The 20331-nt window shown below is 34.3% G+C and overlaps 1 protein-coding gene across 1 annotated transcript in view; it reads left to right on the forward strand.

The window, feature by feature from the left end:
- The window catches only part of DYNC2H1 (dynein cytoplasmic 2 heavy chain 1), a 157511-nt gene that overhangs the window by 18785 nt on the left and 118395 nt on the right, over window positions 1–20331 (forward strand). The window contains exons 20-41 of the mRNA XM_018071346.3: window positions 646–773; window positions 3752–3901; window positions 4665–4870; window positions 5790–5945; window positions 6037–6151; window positions 6694–6864; window positions 7043–7425; window positions 8104–8236; window positions 8327–8444; window positions 8607–8719; window positions 8809–8928; window positions 10443–10593; window positions 12118–12320; window positions 12791–12973; window positions 13303–13485; window positions 13598–13821; window positions 14369–14484; window positions 16422–16621; window positions 17267–17531; window positions 17867–18074; window positions 18439–18568; window positions 20108–20263. Coding sequence (XP_017926835.2) covers window positions 646–773; window positions 3752–3901; window positions 4665–4870; window positions 5790–5945; window positions 6037–6151; window positions 6694–6864; window positions 7043–7425; window positions 8104–8236; window positions 8327–8444; window positions 8607–8719; window positions 8809–8928; window positions 10443–10593; window positions 12118–12320; window positions 12791–12973; window positions 13303–13485; window positions 13598–13821; window positions 14369–14484; window positions 16422–16621; window positions 17267–17531; window positions 17867–18074; window positions 18439–18568; window positions 20108–20263 — 3812 coding nt within the window. The remainder of the gene's footprint in view (window positions 1–645; window positions 774–3751; window positions 3902–4664; window positions 4871–5789; window positions 5946–6036; window positions 6152–6693; window positions 6865–7042; window positions 7426–8103; window positions 8237–8326; window positions 8445–8606; window positions 8720–8808; window positions 8929–10442; window positions 10594–12117; window positions 12321–12790; window positions 12974–13302; window positions 13486–13597; window positions 13822–14368; window positions 14485–16421; window positions 16622–17266; window positions 17532–17866; window positions 18075–18438; window positions 18569–20107; window positions 20264–20331) is intronic.

Consider the following 20331-nt stretch of genomic DNA (forward strand, 5'->3'; position numbering starts at 1 on the left):
CTTGAGGAGTAGGACAAAATGGAATAATGTGTAGATGATGAGAAATAACCATGCTTTGTGCTTTAAAGCTAACAATCATCACAGGAAATACAGAACAGGGGTTATGCAGAAATGTACAGCTTCCTTCTCAGTATCAAAAAAGATCTACCTTGGTAGGAAAACAGAACATTATAGCTTAATCAAGCTTTTGTTTTTGAGTCTTTTCAATATGTAAAGCAAGGTGGCTTTAGTTATTTACCTTCTTTAAAAGAACCTAACCAAAACCAAAAAAAAACCCCAATAACCCCCTGAAGAACTCAAAGGCAATTTTAACGTCTGTTTCTGTTTACCCAAAAAAAGACCTATACAGCTTTTGAAAGTATATAAACAAATACCTTATGTATTTATGTTTAATGTTCAGAAGGGGCTCTGATACTTATGGCCTAAATCATACATTGAGTGCAGTGGTTTACATTTAAAAAACTATGTGTAAACACAAATGTGCAATTTTTGTTGAGGTAGTATGTAAGATTGGAGTCTGCAATTTTTTAAGCAAATACTTTGCATACTTATGACAATGTTATATGATTGTGCATTTGTCTGACTTGGATATTTAAAACTACCAATATTTTCTCCATGATAACTTTGTTTTCCACCATTATGTAGCTCACCTTTGTGATGTTTCTTCATTTCTCACCGATGCCATGGAAACATTAGTGATTAGGCCCCAGACTGTAGAGGAAATAGCAGAAGACAATTTAAAATATTTAAGCCTACATGAACGAAAAGAAGGGGTAAGATACCATTTTATCATATCTAGAACAACAGCTATAAAAAATGCAATTACTTTCTAGTATGAAAACTTACATTGAATAATAACTAGTATAGACCATGCAGTGGCCATGCAGGGGCAAGGCAGTAGTCCATGTAGCACAGTAATTTGTGTCCAGCAGTAGAGTGGCTTACCTATGGGAAAATATAAAATCGGGACAGAGTATTTGATACTTGTCCTTACTTCTAACCTCCAACCAGAACCTTTTTGAGTTTTATGTGGTTCCTAAACATATAGTAACACTCAGTGATTTCTTCTTGACAGCCTTACCTCATCTTCTCTTGATTGCAAATACATGTTTGACATCCAAAATATATTCTGGTAAAATGTAGATCAATTACCCATTACATGAAGGACCCTTTCTTTTATATTTTTTTCACCTGCCATTTGCTAACTTCATACCATTTATGTCTTATATTGGAGAGATATGGACCTTTTCATGACACATGATTGTATTCTTCTTTTTTGTGTCTGGTATCAGCTGTGTCTCTTCTAGATTGAAGAGTGTTAGTTTACCTAAGCTTTTCTTATGCATAAACCCACACATAACTTTGATCATCCTTGTTGCCTTTTGGTAAGTCCTTTCTTTCTGTTTCACTTTTCTGTGGGACCAACAGAATTTTTTCAATGTTTAAGATATGAATAAACCATGGATTTATATGATGAAATAGAAATATTACCTCTTTTATTATTTTTTTGACTCCTGTGACTCCTAACATTTGATTTGCTTTCTCCTGCTTAGATTAAGCTGACATTTTTTTAAAATTAGTTGTCATAACCCCAAGATATCAAGCCTGAAGTTCAGTTGTTAGCTTAGAACTCAACTTGTACATGTAAAATTTATTTTTTCATGTTTACATCACTTCATGGCTGTCTTCCTGAGTTTTTGTCACTGGTATCATTAGCCCCTATTTCTTTTAAGTTCATTCTGCAGTACTTCACAGGTGAAGTATTTTAATGCTTGAAGTGACATAATATCATCAGTAAACTTTATCATGTCACAGGTTGGTCTCCTTTTCCAACTCTTTTATAAAACACCTTGAGCAGTCCAGCACAGGTACCTACAGAATTCTGTGGGTGACGTTTTCCCATTGCAGGAACTAGCTGTCTCCTCCTAATGCTGTTCTCTGTCTTTTACCCTATTAATTATCTGTGCAAGGCCCTTTGTTCTTTTATCAAGGTTATCAGTTTTCCTTAAATGCCTTAGGTGAGGGTTTGTGTTAAAAGCTTTTTGGAAATATATGATTTAATTTGGAATGTATGATTTAATTTTCCTTCATCCATACCCTTACTGATGTCCTTAAAGAGCTCCAGTTCTACAAAATTGTGGAATTCTGCAAAACCCATATTAACTGTTCCCAACCGGGCAATATTTACGCTTTGAAAGATTCAGTTCTAAATGAGTACATTTGAGTTTAGGTCTGTATGTGCAGGTGTCTGCAGTGCATGCGCTGTTAATATACTCAGCAGAAGTCTGGTCCAGTTGCCCAAAAGTGCAGTTCTAGAGTTACTGAGATGCATTTCCAACATCCTCACAAGGCTGGCAGACATAACAGAGGAGTTCTGTGAGGCCTCTACCTTTCCATAGTTGCAACTGGAGGCCATGCAAGTGCCCTAGAACATCTCAGATGTCCCGAAACATGTGTTTGTGAGGAACTGAATCAAGTCCCAGTGATGAAGTCAGCTGCTGGGTGTAATTATTTACATTTTGTAGGAACTCTGGGAGAGTTTTTGGATGTTGAAGAGAATTGCTTCTTAGCATTAGTGCCTCTTATCTCTTAATTTTTAAAGGAAAACGTACATAGCAGACATTTTGGTAAATGTGTAGAACTGTGTGTATCTCAGATGACTCTTCTGGCTTGCATAGTTTAAAAGAGTTGGTTTGGTTTCTCTTTCAAATTTTGTCGGCTCTTAATATGTGGGGAAAAAAAGATGAACTTTTTTTTCTGCATTATCAGGTCACAAAAAACAGTACTCTTTTATATGAGTATAAGAGAAAAAAAAGGAAGGAGGGAGAGAAGGAAGGAGGGAGGGAGGGAGGGAAGGAAGGAAAGAAGGAAAAGGGCAGTATTATATGGCATGGAATATTTCTGCCTGGTTGTATTTCATGGATTGAGATAAAGACAGTTAAATAGGTAAAGCAAAAGCAGTGCAAAATCAAAGCAAAACAAGAAATTCATTCACCACTTTCCGTGGGCAGGCATATGTTCAGCCATCTCCAGAAAAGCAGGGCTGTATCATGCGTTACAGCAACTTGGAAAAACAAATGCCATCACTCTGAATGCCCCCCCTCTCATCCCCTTCCTTCTTTTTCCTCCAGCTTTCTATATTGAGCCCAATGCCCTGTGGTCTTGAATATCCCTTGGGTCAGTTGGGCTTAGCTGTGTCCTGGCTGTGTCCCCTCCCAACTCCTTGTGCTCCCCCTGCCCATAGATTGGTAGATGGGGTGAGGAGCAGGAAAGACCTTGACTCTGTGCAAGCCCTGCTCAACAGTAACTAAAACATCCCTGTACTACCACATCATTTTTAACAAAAGTCCAAAACACAGCCCCATAGCAGCTACCATGAAAAAAATTAACTCCATCCCAGCCAGACCCAGCACACACATAAACATGTTTATAGAATTCTGTTGCTCTGCTGCTGTTCTCCAATTTGATTGAGTCATCTGTGCAATGTATAAGGAAACTCATCTGTTTCATAGTTATCATTCACTTCTGTATATCTCATGGCAGGATCAAGATTTAGAATTTCTCTAAGTAAATCAGATACTACTCTTCCAATGTTTTAATGTTATTCTATAAGCAGTATTAAAAAAGCAGCTGTATATAATCTTATTATCTGTGCATACATGGTGATTCATATATATTTGCTTATAGTTTAGATAAACAGGATTTGCTGAATTTTTGCATACACATTTATTTTTAATCTTTCTGATTTTAGATTTTTCTCCTATTTCAAGAGGCTGAAGATAAAAACAAACTTCTGCGAACTGTGGCTGGTGCAGGTTTGAACACTATCAGTAGCCTAAGAGCTACATGGGATAAATTTGAATTAATGATGGAAAGCCACCAGCTTATGATTGTAGAACAGGTAACAATGAAAGATTAACATTTTACCTGAAAATGTTGAAATTATTTTGAATAAGTCTGGAAAAATACTTTTTTTCCTTAGGTTAAATCTGTAAATATTCTCAATTCAGTGTTAAAACCAGTGTTACTGGGTTGAGGGAGAGCTTTCAAAGGAAGAATAATTAAACTCTTAAGCAGCAACTAGGTGAAACTTCTGCTGAATTGATGCTGAAATGAATGTTGCAATGTTGTACTTTTGTCTCAAAACAACTGTCTCGTAACAGAAATGACTTAATAAATGCAATGGTTAACTGAAGGCAACAGGATAACACTTAAAAGATAGCGTTTTCATTACTTTATCATGCTTTTAGTACTGGAGCTGTTTTTTTTCTTTTCACATAACTTTGCTAAACTATGCACAGTCCTGTAATTCCAGTCTATAGGCAAATTGCTGAACTCATTTGAAGTTCTACTGAGGATATCCGTATGCCATACAAATATAGCAATTTTTCTATCCACTGTAATGTGCTGGCTAGCTAGATAGCATAGCTGAATAAATAGGTCTCAAATACCAACATAATAAAAAAAATAGTACCCCTTTAAAAAAACCCACAAAACCAGGAGAATAGAGTTGGACTGTTTCTTGGGGAATTATACAAGAAGTTTTTTGAGTTTGATTTTTGATCATATTGTAGTTACCAAGTTTTGAAGTCGATATTTTGGTTTTGATCATTGTTGTAGATACAAACCATTGAAGGAATGTAATTTTACCTCTTGCTTTACAGATTGAAATGATGAAAGGAAATGTGATTTCACGTATTAATATGTATCTTCAAGACCTGGAAAAATTTAAAGCACGCTGGGATCAGCTAAAGCCAAGTGATGATGTCATTGAAACGGGGGATCAGGATGTACTTGAGAAAAGTGCTCAGATCATAAAGGAAAAAAAAAAAGAATTTGATGAACTTGAAACTGTGAAAGAAAAACTCATGTATGTATATTTACTTCCCTGTATATCTTATTCACTAATGTATGGATCTTTTGCAGCAATAGTAACTGAGAAAATGTTAACTAATTTTTATCACAACAGTTAATATGAGGAATTTAATTTGTAATACCTGTTTTTCATTAGCTTTCCAGGGTCCTTTTTGTTGATTTTACATAACATGAATTTCTCAAGCCAAGTTTTTCTAGAATTTTTTTAATGAAAAATTTGAGAAGTCTCTTAAGCTTTCACATGAGGAGTTTTGATGCTGACTTCTGAAATTCTCACTGAGAGAAGGTTTATAATATTGGTCCAAGAAGGACCTTGATCCTCTTGTAACTTAAGTGGGCAGGAACTCACGTCTCCTGTTTCTTGAGTAAGTGTCCTATCTGGTAGACTTGTGCAAAAGGAAAGGATTTTTCTGGTCTGGCTACTTTCAGTAAACAAATAATAATTAATAAATAAATATTATAAAAATAATAATTAGTAAATTATTAGAGATCTTGAGAGGACAAAGTTTTCTATTTAACTTCTTACCTTGGCAAGTAAATGATAGTAAATAAAATTAGCATATTCTTTTTACCCAGCAGAAAGAAAAAATCAATTCAAAATTATTTTCTTTCAAGTTTTCTTTTTGAAGGAACAAATTAATTAACTTTTCTTGTAAAAAAATGAATGGCAGTTTATGGAAAATAATTGGCAATATGGGAGAATATTACTGTGTAGGAGAGTTATCCCTCATATTCCTTTATTATTTCTATTCAAGAAGGAGACTACAAGGAAATTGGATTTGGCAGCAGTGTTCTTCAATAAAGCCAATAACATTTCTTAAAAAAGTATGATTATTTCTGTAGGATACCATTTCTTAAACCATAAATGTACAATAGAATAATGTAATTCATAATACAGTGATCTTTTTATTCAGTGAAGAATGCCATCATTTTAAATTGGAAGAGCCTGACTTCTCATTGTCAGAAGTTGTAAGTCAAGATATTAAGAGTTGTGCAGAAGTCTGGGCACTGTATGAAGAGTTTTATGAAGGTTTTCAGGAAAAAGCCAAAGAAGACTGGATTACTTTTAGGTATGATTTTGTTACTTTATTTTTAATTGACATACATGTGTGGTTGTAGTATTGTGTTGTTATGACCTTTTTATTTTTGATTTTCATGCAGAAGTAAAACACACCTATTTGAAGAATTTTTGTTTCACTGGCATGACAAAATGAGGAAGATGGAAGAACATACTGTAATGACAGTAAAGTTGCAAAAAGAAGTGGACAAATATAAAGTAAGATGCTTATTACCCTGGAAGTGTTCAAGGCCAGGTTGGATGGGGTTTTTAGCAGCCTGGTCTAGTGGAAGGTGTCCCTGCCAATGGTAGAGGGGTTGGAATGATCTTTAAGGTCCTTTTCAACCCAAATAATTCTATGATTCTATGAATTGCAAAAAGGCCTATGAAACAAAAAAATGGTGTGGTATTAGTGGGTAGTGGACTTCATTCTCTAGCTCATTGTTAATTTCTTACAATAAAATCAGTTAAAATTTAACAAAATATATTCTGATACTGTTTTGCACATTTCACTTACTTTTGAGAACCTTTTAGTTCCATACAGTGAATAGGAAGATCATTGCAGCTTACATAGACACACATTTAATAATGAGTTTTCTTCAGAATTATAATCCTAAACTTTAAATCCAGGAATTGGAAAAAATGTACCTCAGTTTACAAATTTAATTTTTTTTTTTGTTCGAATAGCATGTCAGTCTATAATCAAAGAGGTGCAATTTTCATAAAGACTAGATGGATTCACATGTGCATTTTTTCTATAGATGATAATTCCACTCCTAAAATATGTCAGGGGAGAACATCTTTCTTCAGACCATTGGCTGGATCTCTTTCGTCTTCTGGGTCTTCCCCGAGGCACTACACTTGAGGGCTTGTTATTTGGAGACCTATTGAAAGTGACGGATGCCATTATAGAAAAAGCAATGGAACTTAAGGTATGAATAATTTCAGATAAAGGAACTATAGTTTTTTATGGTTTCTGTTATGCCGTATGTGTTGTTCTGTGCATACAATGCTATTACTATAGGAGTAGAGCTTGCATTATATTTTTGAATGGAAAGTTTATTGCAAGCTCTGTAGTTTCATATGAAATCTATTTTTACTTTTAAATAGGATTTGAACTGTCGAGCCCAAGGTGAAATCACAATCAGAGAAGCACTACGTGAGCTTGAACTCTGGGGAGTTGGAGCTGTCTTTATGTTAACGGATTATGAAGACAGCCAAGGCAAGACTATCAGGCTTATTAAAGACTGGAAGGACATAGTCAACCAAGTTGGAGATCATCGCTGTCTTCTACAGTCTCTTAAGGACTCTCCATATTACAAAGGTTTTGAAGATAAAGTGTCCATCTGGGAAAAAAAGCTAGCTGACTTGGATGAGTATCTGCAGAATTTAAACCAAATTCAAAGGAAATGGGTCTATTTGGAACCGATATTTGGTCGTGGAGCTCTACCCAAAGAACAGGCTCGTTTTAACAGAGTTGATGAAAACTTCAGGTTAGTGTTATGGAGTGAGACTTATTTATTTCTAATATCTTTGACATGTGTAGTCCAGAACATTTTTCATGGTGAAAATATATGGGAACAATTGGAATATGTATGGAGAGGAGGGTCAACAACAGTAATTCAGTAGTTATATATGTGCGAGAGTGACATTTCTGAGTAAGGGTGGTAATGTTTTCATTTAATGTGGTGCTTGTGAAGAAAGGAATCACATGAAACATAAAAGATCATAAGCAAGGCAGCCAAACACAAGATTAGTCTTGTCAGCAGTAGAGATACACAGATAGACTTTTGGGAGAGACAGATGCTTTATCTGATCCAAACAAGTCAAAAGATAAAAAGGGAGTAGATTTTAGACATATAGTAAGATATGTACCTTTATCTGTCTTGGTTTGAGTTGAAATGATTTATAAGGAAATAAAAGACAAGAACTGAATTTTCTTGGCTTGGAGTAGAGAAATTTTAGCAAAAAACAGTTGGTTTTAAATTACAGTGGAGGGATATTGATGTAAATTCTGCAGTATTTCATCATTAATACTGAAAACTGAAAGTTATATATCAACTCTTTATATTACTTCCCTGTGTGTTATTTTTTATTTACATAACTAATATATAATATTTAAATTACAATTATAATGGTTTTATTAATTATTCTTTTTTTTTTCTGTCAAGATCCATTATGTCAGATATCAAGAGTGACAATAGGGTAACATCACTGAATGCCCGGACAGGAATAAAAAATACTCTACTTACCATACTTGACCAGCTTCAGAGATGTCAGAAATCTTTGAATGAGTTTTTGGAGGTACAGCCAACATTAACAGAATTTTTTATAAAGAATGTCAGTAAGTTTGAATTTAAGTCAACAAAACTGATTTATTTTGTTTTAATATAGGAAAAGCGCTCAGCATTTCCAAGATTCTATTTCATTGGAGATGATGACTTGTTAGAAATTTTAGGACAGTCCACGAATCCCCTGGTTATTCAGTCTCATCTTAAGAAACTTTTTGCTGGTAATGCATCAATCTTCATTTGTGAAATGTACTTTTTTAGAAATAAGCTTCTTCAAAGCTAAATAATATGTCACAGGCTTTTTTTTCCTTTTTTTTCCACTACTAGACACTAAGGAATTAATGTTTGACTTTGACAATTTATTGATGTTTTCTGATTATTAGGCATTAATAGTGTGAGCTTTGATAAAGAATTTAAACACATAATTGCCATGAAGTCTGTAGAAGGAGAAACTGTGCCACTTAGAAATAAAGTTCTTCTGTCAAATGATGTGGAGGTAAGAAAATCACATACCAGTCTGGTTCAAGCGTCTTTGAGAAATTAATTTGTAATGTAATTTTTGAGTTTTTTTCATCTCTTTGTCAGGTGTGGCTAAACAGTTTGGCTTTGGAGATGAAGGAGACCCTGAAAAAAATGTTAATTGACTGTGTTGATGCTGGAAAAAAATCACAAGGTTCAATTGATCCATCCCTCTTCCCTTCCCAGGTAGTAGTTCATCCAGTAATGCCACTATGTAGTCTTAGATTTACCAAAGAAGTTATTTTTTTTGAATCTCATAAAGAAGCATATATTTGGATTTGAAAGAACATAACCCTTAACAAATCCATTTTACTCATTTATTGTATAGAGAAATTCTTAAAGATATGTGGTCTTATAATTCCTTTGTAAACATTTGAAATATTCAAGTCTTTTACATGGCACTTGATCTAACATCTGTCTATTTATTAAATTTTATATAAATCTTGATCTTAGTTGGTATTGAATGTTACATGCAGGGCTGCAAAGACTTAGTAACATTAAAAAGCCCTTTTGGATCTGATTAAAGTAGATAAGAGTTTCTGAAGCTTAGCTGTCTAAGCAGGAACTGTAATGAATGTGAAATTCTTTTATTGATTTTGACCAATAGCAGAGAGCATCATACAGAAACACAGAGTGGCTGTGGTGGGAAGGGACCTCTAGAGGTCAGCTGGTCCAACTTCCTGCTCAAGCAGGGACATCTAGAGCTCCATGCACTTCAGCTGCTCCCTTATGTAAAGGGCAACTCCAACTCCTCATGTTCCCTGCCTGTCCTTCCTAAAGAGCCTGTACTGCCTGATTGCAGCACTCCAGCTGTGGGAGTCATTACACCACATCTCCATATTCCCAATAAGATCAGAGCCCTGCAACTGCACACAGATCTCTAACTCATTATGTTTGTTCCCCATAATGAGTGCACTGGTGTACAGGCACTTCAGAGGAACCGAGCATGTTGAATTCTTGGAGAAGGTTTGAGAGTTCTCCATAATGGTGCCCTGTAGGTATTTCCTTGCTGACATGGAAAGTGTTGAAGTGACCCTGCTTGAGCCCCATTTTGTTATTTTTTGTGGTCACTTTCTGTCATAGGCCCTTTGCTCAGTGATCCTCTGTCAGTCGCTCATAGGACTTCTCGTTGCTCTCTCCCTCCCCCAGAATGTAGTTACTGTTACAATCTTCAAATTGTCACAATTGCTGGAATTTTTTGTTACAGACCTTTCTAGTTCCAAGTTTGACTGAACCTTCATAGCTCAAACAGGGCTCTTACACTGAATGTAAAGTAGTTAGAATATGTGGAGTGCTGGAAACTAGAATGCAAAGTATTGTAGTAGCAGATCAGTGACACAAGTGAGAGGTGCTCTTGAGAGTGTGGAATATGGGCTCAGCATGCCCACAATGTGCTGGTTTCCATCTGACATATCATTTAATAGATAAAGAGACTTATACATTTTGCTACTGCATGCTTTAGAACAGCTGAAGGACTTGCTGTATTGGATTAGATTGCAAGTTTTGGCAAAATTTTGTCATGTTTTAAGATGGCTGTATTTGTTTTTAAAAGCATAGCAAATGTATAGCTTTGTTTAAAAATTATACAATAAAATATATAAAATATCAGACATAATAAGCAATTGCAAATTAATTGAAAATGGGTTGTTTTTTATGTCTTCTGTATTTATAAAATATAACTTGGATTTCTTTTTCCAAAGATTCTTTCCTTGGCAGAACAAATTCAGTTCACTGAAGACGTTGAAAGTGCTATAAAAAACCATAATCTGCAACAATTAGAATTAGAACTCATGGCTAAACTGGACCATTATACTAACATTGGTAGTGGCATAGAAAATACTGGGAGTACAGGTATAAAAACGATAATTAATATAAATATTTTTTTTATTACTTTAGTTGTATAATATTTTACATTTGTATATTTGAACAGGAAATTGTATAAATCCGTCTCTGAGTGCGCAAAGTTGAGTTACATAAGGTTGCTCATCTATTACTGCCAAGATTAGAGTTTTTAATATATCAGAATGAACAAAGGACTTTTATTTAGATTAAAAATTATCTTAGACAATTTATGTATTTGCAAACATATTTTCTTAACTTTTTAATAAGTTTCTATCTTTTGGTTTATATATCTACTGATAATTCGTTCTCATCTACTGAACTGTGTCCTAGTTTTATGTATATCACAGGAAGTGACCAAAAAGCAGTTGAGGTACCTTAAGGCAAGCCAATATATACTGTACAACTGTGTGGGTGATTTTCTATGTTAGTTGTATACATGTACCTCTGAACTAATAATTCCTGTGTACCTCTGAGGCAAAACAAATAAGCTAGTTATTCCCAAGACATGATTATTCTGAATCTTATATACTCCAAATGGGTTTGAATAATTATGCCTCTGAGTGCTTATTCCTCCCTTTTGACCAGAGGTGGGACTCTGAGTGACCTGAGATATAAAGTTCCATAGTGTAGATTAGGTGAAATGGCTTTTACCTTATTATGTGTAAAAAGACTCAATTTGACATGTAGTTGACAGTCTTCCACCACATTTGTATAGCTGGTTACTGCATTAAATTCTAGTTTATAATTCGGGAACTGTAAGCATCTGATACATTGCTTAGGAATAGGATTCATATCACCTACCTCCAGCAGTCTATGAGTGTGCTTCTTTGTCTAAACTCCTTTTCTGCGATCTTTCTATACCCATTTGAGAAATGTCATCAGTTGCAGAAGAGTGTTCAGTCCATCTATTGTATAATACATTTACCGTAACTTTTTAACTTAGACAATAGGTGTGATTTTGAACTGAGTTTCTGGATTATTCCCACTTACTTTAGTTTAAATCCCATCATGGGGTGGTCTGGAAGCACACAAACTGGATATCTTTCAAAAGGAACTAAATTAAACAGTATGTTCTAAGAATACACTTTAATGCATGCAATCTGCTAATGAACATTCATTACTCATCACCTTAATTATTCTGAGTAAAATCTCCAGAGTGTGTGTAGTGTGGGTTTCAGATCCTCAACAGATCACTGAATAGGTTACACCACCTCATTGCTGAAGTGGACATGGCTGTAAACATTCCTGAAATAAATTGCTTTGCAGAAAAGCATTTCTCTCTCTTTTGAATGTAGAGGCAGACAAAATCACTTCAAAATGACTGAAGTTACACGATGATTCACACTGTCTGTCAGGATCTCATGTTATGCTGTTTGCTTTAGAAAATAAAAAACCTTTCTATATGTAATTCAAATAAAATCTAACTGAAATCTGCTGATAATAAAAATCAGCACAATGAACTTGAGAATGGGTGACGTGTCTTCCTTACTACACCGTTGTGATTTTTTTTCTTTTGTGTGTGATTATTTGCAGAATCAGGAATCCTTGAGCTTAAGCTTAAAGCTCTGATTCTTGATATCATTCATAACATTGATGTGGTGAAGCAGCTGAATCAAGCTCAGATTCACGATATTGAAGACTGGGCTTGGAAGAAGCAACTGAGATTTTATATGAAAGACCAAAAATGTTATGTTCAGATGGTAGATGCTGAACTCCAATATACTTATGAATATCAGGTGTGGTATTTTTAATTTTTACCTAGTGGCTTTTATAGGTGTCCAACACTTTCTCATTTGATACTTGGGGTACTGCTGCTTGTCTCCCAACTGTTGTCATTTTTTTTAAACTTTGTTGTGTCTTTAGCATGCTATTTCACAGAAAATATTAAAAGATAGGGTAATAATTTTCATTCTTGATATTGATGGGGTAAGTGTAAGTTGTATGGAAAGTAGCTGTATTGTCATATAAATATTTTCTAATATGATTGCTGCTTTTATATATCTGAGTGCAGTTTCATCTGTAATTCTAAAAAATTTTTGAACAATGCTTTGGCATTTGATGTAAAATCAGGAAAACTTTGAAACAAATTCATAATCTAGGCTGTTGTGTAATATTTCCAAATTAAATAGTTATGAATGAAATTAATGAAATTACTTTGTCAATACTTTCTGTCTCCCAGTCAATATAATTTGTTTTGTTTCTGCAGGGTAATTCCCCTAAACTTGTTTACACACCTTTGACAGATAAGTGTTACCTAACTCTCACTCAGGCCATGAAGATGGGCCTTGGAGGAAATCCCTATGGTCCAGCTGGAACTGGGAAGACAGAGTCAGTAAAGGCCTTGGGTGGACTTCTCGGAAGACAAGTTTTAGTCTTTAATTGTGATGAGGTGAATATGGTTCTGTTTAATTTAGGAAATGGATATCTATGCCCATACTTTGTAAAGCGATATTATATTCTAGAAGTAATATTAACAATATCAATTATTATAGAATTATATATTATTAGATTTATTATTATTAGTGTTAATAATATTATTCTAGAAATAATTTATTATTATTAGTGTTAATAATATTATTCTAGAAATAATTTTGATAATTTATCAATTGCCATTAGAAATTTGTGAATATTTCTAATGACGTTTTTTAGTGGATGAGAAGACAGTCTTTTATATTTTCTTGTTATTTGAATTTTGATAGTATTCTTTTTAATTTTAAGGGCATTGATGTGAAGTCAATGGGGCGCATATTTGTGGGCTTAGTGAAGTGTGGTGCCTGGGGCTGTTTTGATGAATTCAATAGACTTGAGGAAGCTGTATTGTCTGCAGTATCCATGCAGATTCAGACAATTCAACACGCATTGAAGAAACACAGTCCTGTATGTGAGATGCTTGGCAAAAAGGTACTGCAAAACTTACTTAAAAACTGACTATTCTAACTAAGCATAGTCTCCCAGCATTTCTCAATACTGTTTTATTTGACAATATACTATTATAATGCACTTCTAATGCTAGGTTGAAATGGATCATAATTCTGGAATTTTTATCACTTTGAATCCTGCCGGAAAAGGTTATGGAGGAAGACAAAAACTACCTGATAATCTCAAACAACTTTTCAGGCCAGTTGCTATGACTCATCCAGACAATGAACTCATTGCAGAAGTGATTTTGTATTCAGAAGGCTTTAAGGATGCTAAAATACTGGGTAGAAAATTAGTGGCTATTTTTAATCTAGCAAGGTAAGCTTTCACATACCCCACCTCCCCCTAGTAAAGTTACTTTTTTAATTCTCTTCCCTTCTGCCTCTGAAATCTAAACAGTATATCATGCAAATCTCTGTGGATACTAACTTAACATAGAATTAAAATACTGCAATATATTGAGAGGTTGAGGTGTGAAAGTGTATGGAATGCAATTATAATCTCAAGGGGACAAATTGCATTAAATATAAATGTGAGCATGTGAATGTTCAGATGCGTTGTGTTGATTTTAGGCTCTTGAAATTGTTGAAATGCAAGTAACTATTCGGTTAAAATATGCACATTAGAAAATACAATATAGTTAGTACTGTTAGGCACAATAATAAATACATTAGCTGTAGAATATAACCCCTCTGAAAATTCAAGAGTGTCATTGCTTATATCTGAAATGCATTTCAAGTGACACTACAAATACTCATCAGTTTCTCTTTTGCCCAGAACCTTTTTAGAAGTATGTTCATTCGCCAAACCAAAATTTCAGGCACTAACCTAAAGATTATTACGATATTGTTGTTTTCAAATTTAGGGAGCTTCTGACACCACAGCAACACTATGACTGGGGTTTACGAGCATTGAAGACTGTTTTGAGAGGCTGTGGCAGCCTTCTTCATCAGCTGAAGAAAAGCAATGCAAAGCAAGAAAGTAAGATTGCCCATGCCAAACTTTTGATTCTTTAGGATCTTGTACAAATAGAGTTTACTGCAGACTTCTTGTTCACTAGAGTTTTGAGAAGCCATGGCTTGGATCTGGAGGCAATTTAGAAAAGAAAAAAAAAATCTGTGAAAGCCCACCTTCACTAGGAGATCACAAAAGACTGTTGTCATATTGTAGATTGAGCTTTTCTATGATGATAAGAACATAAACACAGGACTTCATTCTGGAATGATTTTGAATGATTCTTAAAGACTTTTGTTTTCGTTTGGCTTAGAACAGGAAAGTTGATCCTCTGATGCGCAGTTTTTCATAAGTTGTCAGACTATTTTGTTTCTGTTTGAGGTTTGCAAAAATTATCATATGGTATTAGATTCAGATTGGTAGACTGAGAAAAAGATAAGGACAGAGAGAAATTATAGAAATATATTGGACTAGACTGAGTTAATATATTTTTTTAAGCTTTTGAATTATTGTTGTTTAGGTGTTAATTGAGTGGGAATTAAGAGTATGGAATGGATGAGCATTTCACATATTTAGGAGGCAACTACTGCAACCTGTTTGTTTAAATGGCATATACCTGAAAGTTTACGTATCTTAACGTAAAACAATTGTCTGAAAACTTTAAAGAATTTGTACTTGACTTTAGTATGGATCTACCAGAGAAGGATTACCAGTGACGTGTTTTAGGTCACATTCCTATCACTGTTTCTTGCTATGACATTTTAGCTTAATGTTTAGATATGTGAAATCTGCTGAAATTTTTTCTGGTTTAAAACATAATTTTCAATAGCTCTGCCAAAGGCAAGGTGGATGGATTTAACTTATGATTTAAATCCAGAAATTTTTATTTCTGTTTGTTTGATTGTTTTTTCATGACCTACTTCGAGAAGCTTAAGACATTTCCAACAAATGCAATTGCCTGTTTCTTTATGTTTCCTTGTATTTTTGAGTCAAAATCCTTTGGCATGGCAAAATGCTACTTAAATTTTGTATTACTTCCTTTAGTAAAGCAGTTCAACCTTTCTAAATCAAGTTCCTTAATGTCAATGTTTTTCCTGTTAACTGTTTATCATGCTATTTAGAAATATTACCTGTAGAAGCACTTGTATTTAGGACATTTTTCAGTATGAAAACCTTTGAACTTATTCCAGACTTTAGAAGGGCATGCTAATATTTAACCTCTGGAACATTGGGAAAAAGACATAGGAAGAAGGGAAGTTAGAGAATGGACACTTTCTGTCCCCTGTGTTGAATCTGGACATTCTGGTTTTGGGCAGTCACGCTTTCAGAAGGAGGGCAGAAACACAGGATGATTTTCACCTGTGGTTCCTAGTCCTGCTTTCTGGAAACGTACATGTTTTACATGAGAATGTAATTCAGTTAAAAAATGAAAATAACCGAGAGATGACAGCCCTGTGCCATTCCCACCATGAGTATCTGTTTTTCTCTCAGAGTAAATAATTTATGTGACTTTTTTCATTCTGATCCCAAAATGCTTACATTTCCATGGTATTTCAGATTCAGGAGTAATTGTGGAAAGTGTTTACTTGTGGAATATTCATAGTTAATTAGGATGCACTTGAAAGATGTGACTTCAAACTGCCTCTAGCAGAGTAAGGTCTGGAATCCAGATTCTTAGTTTCTTTCATGAGTTCTTTAGCAAGTAATCATTAGGCTATTATGTACTTTTTGGCCAGCATCATAACCATCTCATATCTGTATAGAATACATTGGTGGGCATATATTATACTTACAGTAAAGCACTTGCCTAACTTCCTAGTAGAGTGGTACATGAACTAGAATGAAGTCTGTGCTGCGATTCTACTTTCAATGTCTTTGCATTCCTTTGAATGCTGACATATTCAAAGGAAAAAAAACCCAACAAACAGCTTAAACTGATCTGCCCTCTTTGTTTTTATTTCCAGTTAATGAAAGTCACATGGTGGTTCAAGCTTTGAGGCTTAATACCACGTCAAAGCTTACATTTGCAGACTGTGCACGTTTTGATGCACTGGTTAAGGATGTATTTCCTGGCACTGACTTTCAAGATGTGGAATATGCTGAGTTAACTACAGCTTTACATCAAGTCTTTGAAGAAGCAAACTTGGAAATTATAAGCACGCAGGTAAGCACCGTCTACAGCAACAAAACGAGTTATTCTGAATTAGAACTTATTTGTAACATTCAATTAATTTCTGTTTTCTTTTGAAATAAATCTTTTATAAAGAAGTGAGAATAACTGATAGTTAGATTCTAGTTACATGTATATAAAAAATTGGATGTGTGTTTGAAGCATGTAGATGTCACTGAAAGTAAAATAGTTCAAGGAAAATTAAGATCTGAACATGTGACACACAGTTTCATTCAAGCCAGGTACTGATGTCAATGAATATTTTGGACAGTGAAAGAAGGAAATATGTGAATATTTGGTTTTATCAAGCAGTTCTTTGTCATGTTTTTGGTTATTTATTGTAGAACTAGATGAAGTTCTGTGACTAAGGATTCATAAATTGCTCAGTAAAAATATGCCCAAAGATGGCTAATATTTTTATTTTAATAATTTAGTGAAATACTTCTAACATGCAAAATAAATTTCTTGATATTCTTTAGTAACATAATTTTAATTATTTCTGAAAATATCTATTGTTTCAAAATTTAAAATTATAACAAGAAAATGTCTGCATGCAAAGTAAATTGGAAAAACATTTAAAAAAGAACGTGTGATGTAGCTTTACAATTTCACATAGCCACTATCTCTTTTATTATCTAGATCAAGAAGGCTTTGGAATTATATGAACAGCTACGTCAAAGAATGGGTGTAGTTATTGTAGGTCCGAGTGGTGGAGGTAAATCAACACTTTGGCGGATGTTAAAGACAGCACTTGGTAAAACTGGCAGAGTAGTGAAACAGTATACAATGAATCCTAAAGCTATGCCTCGACATCAGTTGCTAGGCCGCATTGACATGGACACCAGAGAATGGTCAGATGGTGTGCTTACAAACAGTGCTCGACAAGTGGTACGAGAGCCCCAAGGTATGTCTGTGAGGAGTTATACATCATTATGCCTAAATTACTGAAATGGTTCATTTTCAGTTACATTTTTATATTGTATCATCAGTTGTGGATAGCATAAGGTAAGAAAACCTTCTGGTAACAATTGTAGTCAAGAGCCCTGATACAGACTTTTCAAATTTTTTTATAAGAAAACAAAAATAGGCACCAGAAGGTAAAGCATTTAAGGTATATCTTGATAGAACTTTTCTTTAAGTTATAATGAAGAGAGAGCTAAATAGTGTTAAAATAACAAGGGCTGATATTTTTAAGTGGTTTTCTTGTATTTTTTTTTTTATTTTTGTGCCTGGAAATAGATATTACTTCATGGATAATTTGTGATGGTGATATCGATCCCGAATGGATTGAATCTTTGAATTCTGTTTTGGATGACAACAGACTGTTGACTATGCCCAATGGAGAAAGAATTCAGTTTGGCTCAAATGTCAACTTTATATTTGAAACTCATGACCTTAGCTGTGCCTCCCCTGCTACAATATCTCGAATGGGAATGATCTTTCTGAGGTAAGTCATGGGAGTATTACACACTTTCAAAGTAAGCAAATATACTTACTTTTCTTGAAAGGCATTCTCAAGTGGATGGAACAGTTGATTGTAGCTTACACTTACAAAACCAATCACTGGGGAAGTTTGCTTCAGGTTGTATGTCCCTTCTGTGTTGTTACGTTATAATCTTTTGGCTGATAGACCTTAGACTTCTTCAAAAACACATGGTGGATTCTTTGTTTTTATATGACACTTGAAGAGCCCAAGTATGGGTTAGAAATTATTAAAATATCTCCCTGAACTTTTTCTGGAATTTTGAACCAGTCCATTTAAAGGTGTGGATGCCTTGTGTTTATCTGAATCTTGTTTTGTTTTGGCTTAGTGATGAAGATACAGATCTTAATGCTCTGATAAAGTCTTGGCTAAGAAGTCAGCCTGAAGAATGCAGGTACAACCTTGAAAACTGGATTGGTGACTATTTTGAAAAGGCTCTAAACTGGGTTGTAAAGAAGGTTAGTAAACGAATACTTAAACAAATATCAGCTTCTGTTAAGTATGATCTATTTTTTGTAATTTAACATTGAAGACATAATTCAGATTAATTTTTAAATTGTTATTAAAAAAATCTCTACTTTTTTGATAGAATCGTAGAATCATAAAATATCTTGAGTTGGAAGGGTCCCATAAGGATCATTGAAGTCCAGTGCCTCGCCCTGCACAGGACGACCCCAAGAATCACAGCATGTGCCTGAGAGCATTGTCCAAGCACATCCTGTACTTTGGCAGGCTTGGTGCTGTGACCACACTGGTCACAGCACAATGGAGCTGTTTCCTTAATAAAATTAATACTGGAACTGTTCTAATAAGTTTCTAAAAACTGATTGGTGTACTTAAGGTTTTGAAACATTCAATACCATTTAAACTAATAAAAACAGATATTAAGGTTCACAGAAATACATGCATTACATTATTCCATACCAGGTATTTTTCTTTATGTTTTCAAGGATTTGAAAGACTTGAATATCTAAACTAAAAAAGTGAAGAAATTTTCTAGATTGATGTTATTGTCTATAACACAAAAATGGCTAAAATTTGACAAGTTGCTCACTGGAAGCTGAAGCTTGTTAAAGGTTGAGGAGAAATTTAATGCTAGATACCTAAAAAGATTGACAGAGACATATCTAAAAAAGTATTTCTATTGTTCAGAATGCTAAATTATAACAGCTTACACTAATCTGTCCTGGAATTAAGTATATAACTTCAGCACTTTAGGATTCTGCTCAAAACCTTAACTGAAAAAAGTTTTAATAGGTGAAAAGTAATATGTAATTAAAATATTAAAAAAAAGGATAGTCCAAAACTTTGTAGATTATCTGAATTCTGGGATGTATATCATGGTAATTGTTTTGTATATGCTAGATTTTCTTAAGGACTCTAGATGTTTCCCAGCCTCCCCTTCTTCTGAAGGAGTTGGATTTGCATTGATCAAGTAGCTGATATTGCACAAAATATTATTTAGGAGACATCCCCACTGCTGTGGCCACTAAGCTAGTCTTTAGGAGATCTGCATTATTTCCCCTGGGGTAACTTATATGGACCTGTTATGGTTTTGTTATTATTTTTCCTCTTGGTTCTTTCACCCATGGTGACTTTTAGACTTCTAAAGTATCTCCAGGTGGATAAAGAGAAAAATTTGATCCCAAGGCTCAAATTCCCTTTGGTGCTAAAGAGCAAAGTTCAAAAATGATCTGTTCAAAAGAAAGAATTCCAGTATACAGTCATGTTTATTTCTTATAGATTCTGAAAATCTGTAAGGCAAGTTCTGATTGCTTATCCTAAATTACATCAATTCATAGTCTGCAATTAAAACCTCCAAATCAATTCTTAGAAATAATTTCATGTCAAGTGAATTTTCTGGAACAATAACACTGTTGAGATCTTTCCTTATTCGTGGAAGTGTCAAAAAGCAATGAGTAATAGCAGTCTATTAGCAATACATCACATTTATATTGAGAAATATATTTAAATCTACTACAATTTGTGATTTACAGAATGACTCTGTGGTAGAAACAAGTTTAGTTGGAACTGTGATGAATGGACTGTCTCATCTTCGTGGGTGTACTGATCGTGGACAGTTTATTATTAACTTGTTACGTGGTCTTGGTGGCAATCTCAACATGAAATCACGACAAGAATTTGCAAAAGAGGTAATCTTTGTGCTCTAATTTGATTGTAATCTGTGTTGTCTATAGGGAAATAGCTGAGAAGTAAAGGA

The sequence above is a fragment of the Manacus vitellinus genome, unplaced genomic scaffold (genome assembly GCF_001715985.3).
Source record: "Manacus vitellinus isolate BGI_N305 unplaced genomic scaffold, ASM171598v3 scaffold_2_pilon, whole genome shotgun sequence".
Classification (NCBI taxonomy): domain Eukaryota; kingdom Metazoa; phylum Chordata; class Aves; order Passeriformes; family Pipridae; genus Manacus; species Manacus vitellinus.